This window comes from Bos grunniens, chromosome 9 (assembly GCF_055505025.1).
Source record: "Bos grunniens cultivar Pamir isolate PY7600 chromosome 9, Bosgru_T2T1.0, whole genome shotgun sequence".
Classification (NCBI taxonomy): domain Eukaryota; kingdom Metazoa; phylum Chordata; class Mammalia; order Artiodactyla; family Bovidae; genus Bos; species Bos grunniens.
In genome coordinates, this window is record NC_141173.1 from 34,800,153 (window position 1) to 34,819,358 (window position 19,206).

Genomic DNA, 19,206 nt, shown 5'->3' on the forward strand with positions numbered 1-19,206 from the left:
TTTCTGAATGTTGAGCTTTAAGCCAACTTTTGCATTCTCCTCTTTCACTTTCATCAAGAGACTTTTTAGTTCCTCTTCACTTTCTGCCATAAGGGTGGTGTCATCTGCATATGTGAGGTTATTGATATTTCTCCCCGCAATCTTGATTCCAGCTTGTGCTTCTTTGAGCCTAGCATTTCTCATGATGTACTCTGCATATAAGTTAAATAAGCAGGGTGACAATACACAGCCTTGACATACTCCTTTTCCTATTTGGAACCAGTCTGTTGTTCCATGTCCAGTTCTAACTATTGCTTCCTGACCTGCATATAGGTTTCTCAAGAGGCAGGTCAGGTGGTCTAGTATTCCCATCTCATTCAGAAGTTTCCACAGTTTATGGTGATCCACACAGTCAAAGGCTTTGGCATAGTCAATAAAGCAGAAATAGATGTTTTTCTGGAACTCTCTTGCTTTTTCCATGATCCAGAGGATGTTGGCAATTTGATCTCTGGTTCCTCTGCCTTTTCTAAAACCAGCTTGAACATCTGGAAGTTCACAGTTCACATATTGCTGAAGCCTGGCTTGGAGAATTTTGAGCATTACTTTCCTAGCATGTGAGATGAGTGCAATTGTGCGGTAGTTTGAGCATTCTTTGGCATTGCCTTTCTTTGGGATTGGAATGAAAACTGACCTTTTCCAGTCCTGTTACACTGCTGAGTTTTCCAAATTTGCTGGCATATTGAGTGCAGCACTTTCACAGCATCATCTTCCAGGATCTGAAATACCTCAACTGGAATTCCATCACCTCCACTAGCTTTGTTCGCAGTGATGCTTTCTAAGGCCCACTTGACTTCACATTCCAGGATATCTGGTTCTAGGTCAGTGATCTCACCATCATGATTATCTGGGTTGTGAAGACCTTTTTTGTACAGTTCTTCTGTGTATTCTTGCCACCTCTTCTTCATATCTTCTGCTTCTGTTAGGTCCATACCATTTCTGTCCTTTATTGAGCCCAACTTTGCATGAAATGTTCCCTTGGTATCTCTAATTTTCTTGAAGAGATCTCTAGTCTTTCCCATTCTGTTGTTTTCCTTTATTTCTTTGCACTGATCGCTGAGGAAGGTTTTCTTATCTCTCCTTGCTATTCTTTGGAACTCTGCATTCAAATGGGAAAATCTTTCTTTTTCGCCTTTGCTTTTCGCTTCTCTTCTTTTCATAGCTATTTGTAAGGCCTCCCCAGACAGCCATTTTGCTTTTTTGCATTTCTTTTCCATGGGGATGGTTTTAATCCCTGTCTCCTGTATAATGTCACGAATCTCTGTCCATAGTTCATCAGGTACTCTGTCTATCAGATCTAGTCTCTTAAATCTATTTCTCACTTCCACTATATTTGCTGCTGCTAAGTCGCTTCAGTCATGTCCGACTCTGTGAGACCCCATAGACGGCAGCCCACCAGGCTCCCCCGTCCCTGGTATTCTCCAGGCAAGAACACTGGAGTGGGTTGCCATTTCCTTCTCCAATGCATGAAAGTGAAAAAATAAGTGAAGTCGCTCAGTCGTGTCCGACTCCTAGCTACCCCATGGACTGCAGCCCACCAGGCCCCTCCGTCCATGGGATTTTCCAGGCAAGAGTACTGGAGTGGGTTGCCATTGCCTTCTCCTCCACTGTATTTAGGGGGTCTTTAATGCCAAAACTCGGAGAAGGCAATGGCAACCCACTCCAGTACTCTTGCCTGGAAAATCCCATGGACGGAGGGGCCTGGTAGGCTGCAGTCCATGGGGTCGCTAGGAGTCAGACACGACTGAGCGACTTCACTTTCACTTTTCACTTTCATGCTTTGGAGAAGGAAATGGCAACCTACTCCAGTGTTCTTGCCTGGAGAACCCCAGGGATAGGGAGCCTGGTGGGCTGCCGCCTATGGGGTCGCACAGAGTCGGATACGACTGAAGCGACTTAGCAGCAGCAGCAGCAATGCCAAAACTATTTTCATAGTTATTATGTGTTAGCTTATACTAACACAATCAGCCTTTTTTATTTTGTTGACATTTACACTAAAAGTATAAAGACAATAGTGGGTAGTAAAATTATCAGCACATTTACACAAATAAAGGCAGTGATACCAAAATGTACCACAGATCACTGTAGTCTTCACATCCACATACTTATAGTTAATAGTGGGGAGGGAGAATAATCCCAAAGAAGCAGTAAATATTACTAATTTTATTAAACCTCAACGCCTGAATACATGTCTTTTGAATATTGTGAGATAAAATGGAAAGTACACATCAAGCACTTCTGCATATCAAAAAACTATGATGATTATCTCCAGAAAATATACACATTTGAGTTACAAGCTGAATTTGCTATTTTATTTTCCCTATAGTAATACCATTTTTACTTAAAAGACTGACTCTTAATTGTTATTCAGTCAAATGTTTCTCAGACTTTTTTATTTGGGAAAATAAAACAAGTGAGCCTTTTCATTATGCATCTTTTGATTTTATGTATGTGCAAACACTGTCCAGTCAATTAAAAAATAATTACTAAAAAGATAACAGTCCCTTCAATCTCTAAAAATCTATTATAAGGAGACTTAAAAATTTTTGTACATAGATTCCTTAATTTGTGTACTTTACAAATACCTTACTAAAGTTTGGAGGAGGATTTTTGCCTCTACATAAATTTGAGAGGGCCCATACGGCATTTCTGGTTGTTGTAAGTCTGTTTGAATTTGTTAGTAACCTGCCAAGAAAAAGAAAAAAGGAACTGTCACTTTATATTCATTTTTCCTTTTCAGCTAGCTTCTACTATCATAACACAAAAATTCTTAATATATCTTATAAGGAATCAAACTGATGTGGTAAAAGGAAAAGTGAGTTTTAAAGATTCAGTATATTTCCAGAAAAAAAGAAAAACATTCAAAATAAAGAGTGCCATGGGAAATTGACTTAGTTATTTCTATATATTTTAAAAAGAATCCAGAGGGATGGGATGGGGAGGGAGGTGGGAGGGGGGTTCAGGATGGGGAACACATGTACACAAGTGGTGGATTCATGTCAATGTATGGCAGAACCAATATAATATTGTAAAGTAATTAGCCTCCAATTAAAATAAATAAATTTATATTAAAAACAAAAGCAAAACCAAAAAAAATTAAAAGAGTACATTATTAGATTACTTGTTTTTTACCATGAAAATAATACACAATACAAATTCATTAAGTAAGGAATACAGAGTCAAATTGAATGAAGATCAGATATTAAGAAAAAATAGTTTTTGTTTTGTTTTTAACAGACTGCCTGTCTTAGTACTTCCATCTGCAGCCTGCTAGCAAACTGCAAGAAGTACAGAGAACCTAGATTCAGGAAGAATTCTTATTCTAGAGTGACTTCAGCAAAAATGGTACAGAAGATAACCCTGGAGGCCTATCCTTCCCCAAAACACCAATTTTTGCAAACTCTGTTAGTATTAGCTTAATTAGAACTGTCCAAGATTGTAAATGTTCATAGTAAGGAAGTAAATTTTTAATCAGGAAGGGACTGAAATGTGGAAGGAGAGCTTTCTGGCAATATCTTACCTTTTTGTCCAGTCCCCTCCCTAGCCTGGAAGCAGCCTTGAAGACAAAAGCTGGAGTTCCCACTGTGAGTTCTGTTTCCAAAAGGGTCTATGGAGACTTGTTTCCAAGTAATTATTGTATTTCTCTGTTTTAACCTATCTGGGTACTCCCTGAAAGATTGATGAAGGGGGCTTGCCTTTGTTTTGCCTAACTGGGAGTTCTCTCATTATGATCAATAGCTGATTTGTCATCAAAAGTCATGGAGAACAGAGGCAATAATATACTTAAACTGCTGAAAGAAAACTAATCAAACAAGAATTCTATATCCAGCAATATTACCCTTCAAAAATGAAGGAACAACAAAAGCTGAGAAAATTCCATCATTAGTATATTTACTTTATAAAAATAACTAAAATAACTAAAATGTCCTGAAATAAGATAGCTGGTGATGGACAGGGAGGCCTGGCGTGCTGCGATTCATGGGGCCACAAAAAGTCGGACACGACTGAGCGACTGATCTGATCTGATCTGAATAACTCAGGACTGTGTGAAGAAATAACAACATTAAAAATAACTACAGAGGTAATTATAAAAGACATTATTTAATTTTTGGTTTATAATTTCTTCTATGATTTAAAAAATATACATTTACAGCAGTAGTTACAAATCTATGATAACAGGCACACAATGTAAAACAATGTAATCTGTAATAACAGTAACTTATTGTAAGAGATATAAGGGAGCAGAGCTTTTGTATCATACTGAGACTGTGCTATGCTAAGTCACTTCAGTCGTGTCCGACTCTGTGCAACGCCATAGACGGCAGCCCACCAGGCTCCCCCGTCCCTGGGATTCTCCAGGCAAGAACACTGCAGTGGGTTGCCATTTCCTTCTCCAATGCATGAAAGTGGAAAGTGAAAGTGAAGTCGCTCAGTCGTGTCCAACTCTTAGCGACCCCATGGATTGCAGCCTAACAGGCTCCTCCATCCATGGGATTTTCCAAGCAAGAGTACTGGAGTGGGTGCCATTGCCTTCTCCGAATACTGAGACTAAAGTGGTATAAATTCAAAGTTATTTTAAGTTTAAGATGTTCACTGTACTCCTTAGATTTAAAAAATACAACCAAAAAATATACTAAAAAAGAAATGAGAAGGGAATAAATACAGTATATTATTTTTAAAAAGTCAATAAATGCAAAAGAAGGCAAGAAGGAAGGAAGTGAGGAACAAAAAAGGTTTAAGGCATAAGATACATAGAAAACAACAAAATGGCAGAAGTACTTTCCCATGAGTAGTTACACTGAATGTAAACAGACTGAACTCTTGAATTAGAATTAAAAGGCAGTGACTAGCAGCATGCATTAAAAAACAAATTAAAAAAACAATAATTCATGAGCCATCTGTAATGCATTCTACAAGACACTCATTTTAGATTCAAAGATACAAACAGGTTGAAAGTGAAAGGATGGGAAAAATATTCCGTGCAAATAATAACCCAAAGAGAGCCAGGGTAGCTATATTAATATTACAAAAATAGATTTAAGAGGAAAATTGCTTAAGAGATAAAGAATAACATTACATGCTGATAAGAATGACAATCCATCATGAAGTTTTAACATTTAGCAACAAAGCAAATTGTACAGAGCAAAAACTGACAGAATTGAAGGGAGAAACAGACAGCTGTACTATCACAAAGGCCTTAATATAGTTTTCAGTAATAGCTAGAACACTTAAACAGAAGATCAATAAGAAAAATAGTGGACTTAATCAATACTATAAATCAACTAATAGTTAGACACCTAACAGTTTATGGGGACATAATGAGGTGGACATGACCAAGCACAGCACATACCACATTCTTCTCATTAACAGCAGAACATACATTCTTTTCAAGTGCACATGGGATATTCTCCAGGATATACCATATATTAGACCACAAGGTAAATCTGATATATTTTTAAAGATTGAAATTATACAGAGAACAACGGAATGAAGCTAAAAATCACTAAAAGAAGAAAAACTGGAAAATTCACAAATAAGTGGAAATTAAGTAATATAATTTTAGACAACCAGTAAGTCAAAAAAGTCACCAGGAAATGAGGAAATATTTCAGAATAAATGAAAATGAAAACCCAACATACTAAAACTTACAGAATTCACTGAAAGCTCACAGATAAAATTATAACTGAAAACACCTACATTAAACAAGATATCAAATAAATAACATAAACCTTCATCTTAATTAAGAAACTAAAAAATCTGCACCAAACTAAACCTCAAGCTAGAAGAAAGAAGGCAATAATAAAGAGCAGAGATAAATAAAACAGAAAAGAGAAAAACACTAGAGAAAATGAACTCCATCAAGAGTTGATTCTTTGAAAGAAAAATCAACAAAATAAACATTTACCCAGACTGACAAAGTAAAAGACTTATATCAGGAATGAGAGTTAGGGATATTACTACTTATCTTTCAGAAACACAAGTAATTATAAGAGAATACTATGAACTCTAAGCCAACAAATTGGATAATGCAAAGAAAATGAACAATTTCTCAAAAATACATAAACTACCAAACTGATTCAAGAAGAAACAGAAAATCTAAATAGATATATAACAATTAAAGATACTGAATGAGTAATCAAAACCCTCCTAATAAAGAAAAGTCAAACATGAAACAATTTCACTGGTAAATTCTACTAAACATTATAGAAGAATTAAATCCTTCTCAAACTCTTCTAGGAAATAAATAAGAACATTCCTACCTTATTTTATGATGCCAGCATTATCCTGATACCAAAGCCAAAGATATGACAAGAGTGTATGTGTGTGTATTACTAACAGATACAAAAAAATCTTCAACACAATTCTAGGAAACTGAATCCAGGAACATATTAGAAGAATTATACACTATGAACTACTGAGAATTATCCCAGGAATGCAAAGATGGTTCAATGAACAAAGACCAAGCAATATATTCACCACATTAACAGCATAAAGGAAAACAAAACAAAACAAAACATGTGATGATGTCAACTGATGCAGAAAAAGCATTTAACAGATCCCAACACCTCTTCATGATAAAATCACTCAGCAACCTAGGACAAGGAAACCATCTCAATAAGATAAAGGATATTTATGAAAAACCCACAGCTAACATTATTCTCAATGGTGAATGAGTGATAAAAAACATAATGTCTCCACTTTTATGCAACATTATGGTGGCTCACTGGGTAAAGAATCTGTCTGCAGATTCAACTCACACATGGATGGTCAACTCCTTTCCACCAAAGGTATCAAGATCATTCAACAAGGAGAGAATAGTCTCCAAGCAACCATGCCAGAACAAGTGGATGTCCACAGGTATCTCAATTAGAGTCACACAAAAAAATTAGCTCAAGATGGACCAAAAAATGCAAATATAAGAGGTAAAACTCTTAGAAGAAAACAGTGTTTCATGACCTTAAATTTGGCAATAGTTTTTTACATATGACACTGAAAACATAAGTAACAAAAGAAAAAATAGATACTACTGGACTTCAAATTCAGAAATTATGTGAATCAAAGAAATTATCAAGAGAGTGAAAAGAAAACCCACAGAATGCAAAAGATCTTCTAAAATCATCTATCTGATAAGAATCTATCCAGAATACATGAAGAATTCTTACAACTCAACAACAAAATGACAACTGAATTTAAAAATATGCAAAGGACTTAGATATTTCTCCAAAGATACACAAATAGAGAACAAATGTATGAAAAGATATGCAATGTCATTAGGAAATGTAAATCAAAGCAAAATTAAATACCACCTCATACCCACTAAGATGGCTTTAATCAGAATAATGGACAACAGAAGATGGCAGAGGAATAGGATGGGGAGACCACTTTCTCCCCCCATAAACTCATCAAAAGATCCTTTGAATGTTGTGCAACTTCCACAAAACAACTTCTGAATGCTGGCAGAGGACACCGGGCACCCAGAAAGGCAACTCATTCTCTTTGAAAGGAGGTAGGATAAAGCATAAAAGAAAAAAAGAGAGAAGATTTAGGGATGGATATCCGTCCTGGGGAGGGAGTTGTGAAGGAGGAGAAGTTGCCACAGTAGGAAACCCTCTCAGAGGCAGGTCTGTGGGGAGTTTTGGAATCTCAGAGGGCAACATAACCGGGAGGAAAAAAACGAAAAAACAAAAAACCACACATTATGCGCCTAACCACCACTGCCAGTGGAGAAGCAGCCCAGGGGCTTGCTGAGGCTGGGCTATATCATCAGACCGGGCCTGAGTGCCCTGAGGACAATCTGAAGGATCTAACATGAGATAGCAACCAAAACTGTGGGATCTCCAGAGAGACAAAAAAAAAAAAGGAACTTTCCCAAGAGGGGCTCTAAGGCCTGCGTCCTAGACAGCTGCAAATAGGACCCTCCCCACCCCTACCCAGCCTGGAGGCAGAGAGGCAGCCAGAAGGCAAGGGGCGGCCCCAGAGACCAACATTTCAGCATCTTCCACCAAACTGAGCAGGCACCCAGTTGCTAACCATGTCTTCCTGGGATCCTGGGTGGTTGACATCCGCCAGGAGGGTTGCAGCCTGAGATCAACTCCCCAGAGGAGACACATGACACCTGAAATGGTGCCACTGCAGCGTACCCAAAACACCAAGCGCCTGGGATCAGGGAGGTGATTCAGACACACGCACGGCCAATTTGGGACAGTGCACTCGCCAAGTACCTGGTCACCTGAGCTGTTCGGACCTGGGAAGGGCACAAAACGCATGCCCAACTGGGTCTGTGCTCTTGTGGAGTACCCAAGAACATGCGTGGTTTAGACCTGGGAAGTGCATGAAACGCAGGGTCCACTTGGGACAGTGACCTTGCAGACTGCCCTGGAGCCTGAGCAGTGTAGACCCAGGAAGCACATGCTGCTTTGGGTTGTGGCAAGCTCAGTGTGGTCCATACGCTGAGACCACTCCCCCAACACCAGATATCTGTTTGCAGTGTCCCTTCCTCCCCACAACTGAACAAGTAAGCCTAAATAAGTGACCACCTTCACCCCCTTGTGTTAGGGCAAAAATTAGACACTAAAGAGACTTGCAAACAAAGGAAGCCAAAAGAAACAAAGAGGGAACCGCTCTGTAAGTGACAGGTGCAACAGATTAAAACCCTATTCAGTTCAGTCGCTCAGTCGTGTCTGACTCTTTGTGACCCCATGAATCACAGCACGCCAGGCCTCCCTGTTCATTACCAACTCCCGGAGTTCACTCAGACTCACGTCCATCAAGTCAGTGATGCCATCCAGCCATCTCATCCTCTGTCGTCCCCTTTTCCTCCTGCCCCCAATCCCTCCCAGCATCTGAGTCTTTTCCAATGAGTCAACTCTTTGCATGAGGTGGCCAAAGTACTGGAGTTTCGGCTTTAGCATCATTCCTTCAAAAGAAATCCCAGGGCTGATCTCCTTCAGAAACCCTGTAGTTAACATTAACTGTGCATTGAAGGGGGCCTACAGACCTTGAGAATAAGTTGACCTTGAGTAAAAGCTGGAACAAGGAACTATCTGAAACTGAACTGACCCACACTGCCCACAACAGCTCCAGAGAAATTCCTAGATATATTTTTACTATTAGCACTTTTTTTTTTCAAGTTCTTTATTACACCTTAATTTTCATTTTTATAACCTACTATTACCTTGCAAAAAAAAGACCTTATTTTTAAAGCAAATTTCACATATATATATATATTTCTTTTAAAATTTCTGTGATTGATTTTGTTTTGTAATTTTTATATTACATTTTTGAAAGTCTAACCTCTATTCTAGATTTTTAATCTTTGCATTTTGGTATTTGTTAATCAATTTTGTACATGTAAGAATTTAATCTTCAGTATCCATTTTCACCTAGGGATGTAATTACTGGCTTGACTGCTCTCTCCCGTTTTGACTCTCCCTTTTCTCTCCCAGGTCACCTCAATCTCCTTACTCCCTCTCCTCTTCTCTACTTGTTCTGGGTGTTCTGGGCTGTGAAGAACACTTGGGGAACTGATTACTGGCTAGATTGGTTTCTTCCATTTTGACTCCCTGTCTTCTCCTCCTGGTCACCTCTATCTCCCTCCCTCTTCTCTTCTCTATGTAACTCTGTGAATCTCTCTGGGTGTTCTGGATTGTGGAGAGCACTTAGGGAATTGATTACTGGCTAGATTGCTCACTCCCTTTTTGACTCCCCCTCTTCTTTTCCTGGTCACCTCTGTCTTCCTCCTACTTCTTCTCTTCTCTATGTAACTCTGAATCTCTTTGGGTGTCCCTTGCTGTGGAGAATTGTTTCACCATTAACCTAAATGTTTTATCATCTGTGCTTTATGGATGGAGAATCTTGAGGCTACAGTAAGAGAAGGACTGAAAGCCAGAGGCAGGAGGCTTAACTCTAAAACTTAAGAACATCAGAGAACTCCTGATTTCAGGTAACATTTATAGACAACAGCTCACCCAAAAGTCTCCATACCTACACTGAAACCAAGTTCCACCCAAGGGTCAACAAGTTCCAGGGCAAGACATACAGTGATAATTCTCCAGCAAAGCAGGAACAAAGCCCTGAGCATTAAAAAACAGGCTGCCCAAAGCCATGCCAAACCCACAGATACCCTAAAACTCACTACTGGACACTTCATTGCACTCCAGAGAGAACAGATTCAGCTCCACCCACCAGAACACAGATATAAGCTCCCCCAACAAGGAAACCTTGACAAGCCACTAGTCCAACCCCACCCACAGGAAGCAGACTTCACAATAAAGAGGAACCACCCCAAACACAGCAATCTAAACAAAATGAAAAGGCAGAGAAATACTCAGCAGGTAAAGGAACATGATAAATACCCACCAAACAAACAAAAGAGGAGGAGACAAGGAGTCTACCTGAAAAAGAATTCAGAATAAATGATATTAAAGATGATCCAAAATCTTGAAAACAAAATGGAGTTACAGATAAACAGACTACGGACAAGGATTGAGAAGATGCAAGAAATGTTTAACAAGGACCTAGAAGAAATAAAGAAGAGTCAATCAATAATGAATAATGTAATACTGATACCAAAAGCACTCTGGAGGGAACCAACAGTAGAATAACTGAGGCAGAAGAGAGAATAAGTGAGGTAAAAGAATTGTGGAAAAATGAAGCAGAGAGGAAAAAAGGAAAAAGAACTGACATGAGGACAACCTCAGAGACCTCTGGGACAATGTTAAACGCACCAGCATTCAAATCACAGGTATCCCAAAAGACAAAGACAAAAAGAAAGGGCATGAAAAAATACTTCAGGCAATAACAGTTGAAAACGTCCCTAAAATACGGAAGGAAATAGGCACCCAAGTCCAAGAAAGCCAGAGAGTCCCAAACAGGATAACCCCAAGGTGAAACATCCCAAGATACATATTAATTAAACTAACGAAGATCAAACACAAACAATAACTATTAAAAGCAGCAAGGGAAAAGCAACTAGTAGCCCACAAGGGGATCCCCATAAGGCTAATAGCTGATCCTTCAACAGAAACTCTTCAGGGCAGAAGGGCATTGGCAGGACATACTGAAAGTGATGAAAGTGATGAACCAGTGATGAAAGAGAAAAAGCCAGATTACTGTACCCAGCAAGGATCTCATTCAGATATGAAGGAGAAATCAAAAGCTTTACAGGCAAGCAAAATCTGAGAGAATTCAGCACCACCAAACCAATTTTTCAACAAATGCTAAAGGATGTTCTCTAGACAGGAAACCCAGAAAAGGTTTATAAAATCAAACCCAAAACAACAAAATGGCAACAGGATCAAACTTATCAATAATTACCTTAAATGTAAATGGGTTGAATGCTCCAACCAAAAGACAAAGACTGGCTAAATGGATACAAAAACAAGACCACTATAAATGCTATCTACAAGAAACCCACCTCAAACCAAGGGTCACATACAGACTGAAAGTGAAGGGCTGGAAAAAGATATTCCGTGCAAATGGAGACCAAAAGAAAGCAGGAGTAGTAATACTCATATCAGATAAAATAGACTTTGAAATAAAGACCATGAAAAGAGACAAAGAAGGACACTACATAATGATCAAAGGATCAATCCAAGAAGAAGAATAACAATCAAATATATACGAACCCAACATACGAGCACCTCAACATGTAAGGCAAATGCTAACAAGTATGAAAGGAAAAATTAACAGTAACCCAATAATAGTGGAAGACTTTAATACCCTACTCACACCTATGGATAGATCAACCAAACAGAAAATTAGCAAGGAAGCACAAGTTTTAAATGATACAATGGACCAGTTAGACCTAATTGATATCTATGGGACATTTCACCATAAAACAATGAATTTCACCTTTTTCTCAAGTGCACACAGAACATTGTCCAGGATAGATCACATCCTGGGCCATAAATCTAGCCTTGGTAAATTCAAAAAAACTGAAATTATTTCAAGCATCTTTTCTGATCACAATACAGTAAGATTAGATGTCAACTACAGGAAAAAAAAAACCTATTAAAAATACAAACATATGGAGGCTAAACAATATGCTTCTGAATAAACAACAGATCACAGAAGAAATCAAAAAGGAAATCAAAATATGCATAGAAATGAATGAAAATGAAAACACAACAACCCCAAACCTCGGGATTCAGTGAAAGCAGTGCTAAGGGGAAGGTTCATAGCAATACAAGCTTACCTCAAGAAAAAAGAGAAAAATCAAACAACAACCTAACTTTTCACCTAAAGTAACTAGAAAAAGAAGAAATGAAGGACCCCAAAGTTAGCAGAAGGAAAGAAATCACAAAAATCAGAGCAGAAATATGAAAAAGAAACAAAGGAGATACAGCAAAAATCAACAAAACTAAAAGGTGGTTCTTTGAGTAGATAAATAAAATAGACAAACCATTAGCCAGACTCAACAAGAAGAAAAGGGAGAAGAATCCAATCAATAAAATTAGAAATGAAAATGGAGAAATCACAACAGACAACACAGAAATACAAAGGATCATAAGAGACTACTATCAGCAACTATATGCCAATAAAATGGACAACTTGGAAGAAATGGGTGAATTCTTAGAAAAATATAACCTTCCAAAACTGAACCAGGGAGAAATAGAAAATCTTAACAGACCCATCACAAGCATGAAAATTGAAACTAATCAAATATCTGCCAACAAACAAAAGTCCAGGACCAGATGGCTTCACAGGTGAATTCAACCAAAAATTTAGAGAAGCACTAACACCTATGCTACTCAAAGTCTTCCAGAAAACTGCAAAGGTAAACTCCCAAACTCATTCTATGAGGCCACCATCACCCTAATACCAAAACCAGACAAAGATGCCACACAAAAAAGAAATCTACAGGCCAATATCATTGATGAACATAGATGCAAAACTCCTCAAGAAAATTCTAGCAAGCAGAATCCAACAACATATTAAAAAGATCACAAATCATGACCAAGTAGGCTTTATCCTAGGGAGGCAAGGATTCTTCAATATTTGCAAATCAATGTGATATACCACATTAACAAATTGAAAGAAAAGCCATATGATTATCTCAATAGATGCAGAGAAAGCCTTTGACAAAATTAAAAAACCCATTTATGATGAAAACTCTCCAGAAAGCAGGCATAGAAGGAACATACCTCAACATAATAAAAGCCATATAGGATACACCCACAGCAAACATTATCCTCAATGGCAAATAATTGAAAGCATTGCCCCTAAAGTAAGGGATAAGACAAGGGTGCCCACGCTCACCATTACTATTCAATATAGCTTTGGAAGTTTTAGCCACAGCAATCAGAGAAGAAAAAGAAAAAAAAAGGAATCTAGATGGGAAAAGAAGTAAAACTCTTACTGTTTGCATATGACATGATCCTCTACATAGAAAACCCTAAAGACACAACAAGAAAATTACTAGAGCTAATCAATGAATATAGTAAAGTTGCAGGATATAAAATTAATACACAGAAATCCCTTGCATTCCTATACACTGAGAAAACAAAGAGAAATTAAGGAAACAATCCCATTCACCACTGCCAACAAAAAGAATAAAATACTTAGGAAAACCTCGAATAGCCAAAGCAATCTTGAGAAAGAAGAATGGAACTGGAGGAATCAACCTGCCTGACTTCAGACTATACTACAAAGCTACAGTCATCAAGACAGTTTGGCACTGGCACAAAGACAGAAATATAGATCAATGGAACAAGACAGAAAGCCCAATAAATCCACAAACCTATAGACAACTTCGGAGAAGGCAATGGCACCCCACTCCAGTACTCTCGCCTGGAAAATCCCATGGACGGAGGAGCCTGGAAGGCTGCAGTCCATGGGGTCGCTAAGAGTCAGACTCGACTGAGTGACTTCCCTTTCACTTTTCACTTTCATGCATTGGAGAAGTAAATGGCAACCCACTCCAGTGTTCGTGCCTGGAGAATCCCAGGTACAGGGGAGCCTGGTGGGCTTCCGTCTATGGGGTCGCACAGAGTCAGACACCACTGAAGCAACTTAGCAGCAGCAGCAGCATGGAAACCTTATCTTTGACAAAGGAAGCAAAACTATACAATGGAGAAAGACAATCTCTTTAACAAGTGGTGCTGGGAAAACTGGTCAACCGCTTGTAAAAGAATGAAACTAGAACACTTTCTAACACTGCACACAAAAATAAACTCAAAATGAATTAAAGATCTAAATGTAAGATCAGAAACTATAAAACTCCTAGAGTAAAACATAGGCAAAACACTCTCTACATAAATCACAGCAGGATCCTCTATGACCCACCTCCCAGAGTAATGGAAATAAAAGAAAAAATAAACAAATGGGACCAAATTAAACTTAAAAACTTTTGCACAACAAGGGAAACTATAAGCAAAGTGAAAAGCCAGCTTTCAGAATGGAAGAAAATAATAGCAAACAAAGCAACTGACAAAGAATTAATCACAAAAATATACAAGCAGCTCATGCAGTTCAATACCAGAAAAATAAATGATCCAATCAAAAAACGGGCCAAAAAACTAAACAGACATCTCTCCAAAGAAGACATACAGATGGCTAACAAATACATGAAAAGATGCTCAACATCACTCATTATCAGAGAAATGCAAATCAAAACCACAATGAGGTCCTATCTGATACAGGTAAGAATGGCTGCTATCAAAAAGTCTAAAAACAGTAAATGCTGGAGAGGGTGTGTAGAAAAGGGAACCCTCTAACACTGTTGGTGAGAATGCAAACTAGTACAGCTACTATGGAGAACAGTGTGGAGATTCCTTGAAAAATAGGAAACAGAACTGCCACACGACCCAGCAATCCCACTGCTTGGCATACACATGAAGGAAACCAGAACTGAAAGAGACACGTGTACCCCAGTGTTCATTGCAGCACTGTTTATAATAGCCACGACATGGGAACAACCTAGATATCCATCGGCAGATGAATGGATAAGGAAGTTGTGGTGCATATACACAATGGAATATTACTCAGCTATTCAAAAGAACACATTAGAGTCAGTTCTAATGAGGTGGATGAAACTGGAGCCTATTATACACAGTGAAGTAAGTCAGAAAGAAAGACACCAATACAGTATATTAATGCATATATATGGAATTTACAAAGATTGTAATAATGACCCTATATGTGAGACAGCAAAAGAGACACAGATATAAAGAACAGACTTTTGGACTCCGTGGGAGAAGGTGAAGGTGGGATGATTTGAGAGAAAAGCATTGAAACATGTATATTACCATATGTGAAATAGATGACCAGTCCAAGTTCAATGCCTGAAACAGGGCAATCAAAGCTGGTGCACTGGGACAACCCAGAGGGATGGGATGGGGATGGAGGTGGGAGAGGGGTTTGGGTCAGGGGCGGGGGGACACATGTACACCCATGGCTAATTCATGTCAATGTATGGCAAAAATCACCACAATACTGTAAAGTAATTAGCTTCCATTAAAATATCAATTAAAAAAAATAACAGACAACTGTTGGTAAGAAACTGGAACTCTCACACATTGCTGGTAGAAATAGAATGGTGCAGCTACTATGGAAAAAGTCTGGTGGTAAAAGGTAAAGACAGCATTAGCACATTCCAGCAATTCCACTGGTAGGTATATACCTAAAAAGAATTGAAAACACTGGTGTTCAAACAAAAACCTGCACACAAATGTTCACAGGAGTACTGCATATATACAGTAGTCAAAAGGTGGAAATAACCCAAATGACCATCACGTGATGAATGTACCACAAAATGTGGTATATCCATATAATGGAATATTATTTAATTATAAGAAGAATGAAGTATTGATACATTCTATGATATGAATGAACCCTGAAAACCATATGCTAAGTGAAAGAAGCCAACACAAAAGGTCACACAGTATATGACTTCATTTATGTAAAATATCCAGAATAGGCAAATCCACAGAGACAGAAAACAGATTAGAGGTATCCAAGTACTTGGAAAAAAGGGTATTGGGGTTTCTGTTTGGGATGATAGAAAGTTCTAGAACTAGATAGTTGTTATGGTTGAGAAACACTATGAACATACTGAGTGGCAGTAAATTGTAAACTTTTACATGGTAAATTTTTTATTGTGTATATTCTGTCACACAAAAATATGCTCTAAAACTTTTGCTATAAAGAATATTTGAAACCTCCTAAAACCATAACTCATTTAGAAATAAGGTAGTTACACTGACTTACTACATCAGGAAATGACAAACTTTTCAGTAAATACTTTTGGCTTCACAGGCCTTCCTGTGTTGCAGCTACTGAACTCTGATGATACAGCATGAAAGCAACCACAGACATTAAGTAAGCAAATTGATGTGATCCAGTAAAATTTAATTTTCAAAAACAGGGCACAGGCCAAATTTGGCATGAAGACTGTACTTGGCTAAGCTGTGATGTATATTATCCTCCTTGTATTAATGGGAATATTATGAGAAATTACAAATCTTTTCTTATCCAAATTTGCTGTATTATAAATTAAAGTTGCATTAAATTAAAACAACAAAGCTATAACAGTATATTGGGATCTTCTCTAGTAGCTCAGTCAGTAAAGAATCTGCCTGAAAGGCAAGAGACCCAGGCTCGATTCTTGGGTTGGGAAGATCCACTGGAGAAAGAAATGGCAACCCACTCCAGTATTCTTGCCTGGAGAATCCCATGGACAGAGGAGCCTGGCAGGCTACAACCCATAGGGTCACAAGAGTCAGATACGACTTGGTGACTAAATCACCATATCAGTATATAAAGTCCATAATAGTAAAAGCTTTACATTTACTGAGAATCAAAAGGCAGAACTGATAAAACTGTATTATATTAATAAAAATTTTATACACACTTAACACATTAGCTAAATGTTAATTTAACTTCAATGTGAACTACAGATTATCCATAATCTTCTTAAAGGTAATACCATTTTTCCTTTTGACCAACCATGGTGAGAACATCTTGACATACCTTCCTTCTTATCACCTTTCTCAATTTTTTAATGAAACTTTGAAAACTTCTAAACCTACTCTTTTTCTGAAATTTATTATGTTTATAACCATGATTAGATAGCTGGGTACTGTTTGTTTTTCATTAGACCTTTGTTTTTTAGTTTGGTTTCTTTAGTCATAATTAAAATATTGCTAAGAGTTGGGCACAACTGAGCGACTTCACTTTCACGCACTGGAGAAGGAAATGGCAACCCACTCCAGTATTCTTGCCTGGAGAATCCCAGGGACGGGGCAGCCTAGTAGGCTGCCGTCTATGGGGTCGCACAGAGTCAGACACGACTGAAGTGACTTAACAGCAGAACATTTAGAGTAATTAGAACTAAGAAATGCTTACTTATTATTTCATAAACCATTACCAACTTTAAATATTAACAAATAATAAATGACCCAAAGACAGACAGCAAAGAATATGGCCTAGAGACAAAGTAAAAAGAGAAACAAAGTGCTCACAGTTAATCTACAAACCATAAAATCAGGCCAGAAAAACCCTAAGTTGAAAATTTAACAGATACTTTTAGTAGTATGAACGTCAAAATAATTCTGATATTGAATGCTAAATCAGTATTTTCCTTTATAATTGGACTAACTGCTCAGATATTATTTTGAATAAGCCCAAAGTAAATGAAATCACAAGTGGTTCAGTGGCCTGAACATAGTTAAGTACTCAGTGTGAGTTGAGTGAAATGATGCTGAGAAATCCATTTTGTCCACGGAAAGTTACACATTCTAAAACAACAAAATATATTTTGCAAAACTGTATCTAAAAACATATTCTTTGTATCTAAAAACAAAACAAAACTGTATCTAAAAACATATTCTAATTTCTAAGCTTGGAAAGGATGGCAAATGGCACAGAAATGGTAAGAGTAAAATTTTCCCTTTCAAAATATCTCAATTACTTTTTCCTTTTTCACTATTTGCCAATGGTATTCAGCCTAAATAAAAATTCTCTCAATAAATGATAACCAACTTGGATAAATAAACCTATCTTTCAAATAATTTTACGTCATCTTTGTAAAGAACCCTATATTATAGGGGAGCTTCTTTTCTTAAAAAAAGTGTAAAGTATTAGAAAAAGAAACCACTAGCTAAGTCATTTTAAGTAAAATTCTAATTCTGAAAAAATCTCTCTGTTCTCTGAACATTTCAAAATCAAATATGAAAATCTGACAAGTTCAACACATCATCTGTTCATCAACTCAATATCATCTGCTTTAGTAACTTTTAAATTTTTAGTGTATTAAAAACTACTACTTATCCTTGTTCTCTAGAATAACTGTTTTAGCACAGTAGGCATCAAGTAAGCAATGAATGCTGTGAAGTGTGGCTTAAGGGAACATAAAAGACAGATATGATACAACCAGAAATTTTGTTAGTTTTATGTAATTTCAAGCTATTTCAGGCTTGGCCAAACATAAGCAAAATTTAAAAGTATCACTGAAGAAGTAAATGTGTACGTAGAAATATAGTGTAAATAGTTTGCTTTTCCAAAAGTTAATAGTATTTAATTGTGATAAACTTAAAGTACTTACTCTAAAAGAGGTGGAAGTATTTCACAATTCAAAACAAAATCTCTGCATTCTGCATTGTCACCAGCAATATTACCAAGTGCCCAAACAGCCTTCAAAAAACAATAAAAAATATTCTTTTACGACAATATCTTAAATAAGATTCTCTCTTAAGAATGAAATTTTATTGTAAAAGGAAAAAACTGGTAAGTTTTCAAGATGTTAAAAAAAAAACATGTTAGTAGACAAGAAAGGAAAACTTCAAAAGTATCTTTAATAATATTTTTAGTCAAATTAAAACACAGGGCATTTAAAAATTTTTTCTTACATGATAGTGAAATGTTTATTCTCTTTAAGAAGGAGATAGTTTGTCTACTTTGAATCTACATGGAGAGACAAAATATAGTTGACCTTTGAACAATTTGGCAGTGAGGGGCATCAACCCCTGCACAGTCGAAAATCCATGTATAACTTTAAAGCTGGCCCTCCTTACCCAAGATCACTTGCAGACTCAACCAACTTCAGATTGTATAGTACTGCAGTATGTATGTATTGCAAAAAAAAACTGTGTGTAAGTAAACCAACACATTCAAACCTGTTTTGTTCAAGGGTCAACTGTATATCTATTTAGGGAATTTTACAATTACCTA

The 19,206-nt window shown here is 37.3% G+C and overlaps 1 protein-coding gene across 1 annotated transcript in view; it reads right to left on the bottom strand.

Moving 5' to 3' along the window:
* KPNA5 (karyopherin subunit alpha 5) overlaps positions 1 to 19,206 on the bottom strand; it is a 51,411-nt gene that overhangs the window by 16,868 nt on the left and 15,337 nt on the right. Inside the window, exons 7-8 of the mRNA XM_086317177.1 lie at positions 18,581 to 18,669; positions 2,622 to 2,721 (exon numbers count right to left, since the gene is read on the bottom strand). Coding sequence (XP_086173303.1) covers positions 2,622 to 2,721; positions 18,581 to 18,669 — 189 coding nt within the window. The remainder of the gene's footprint in view (positions 1 to 2,621; positions 2,722 to 18,580; positions 18,670 to 19,206) is intronic.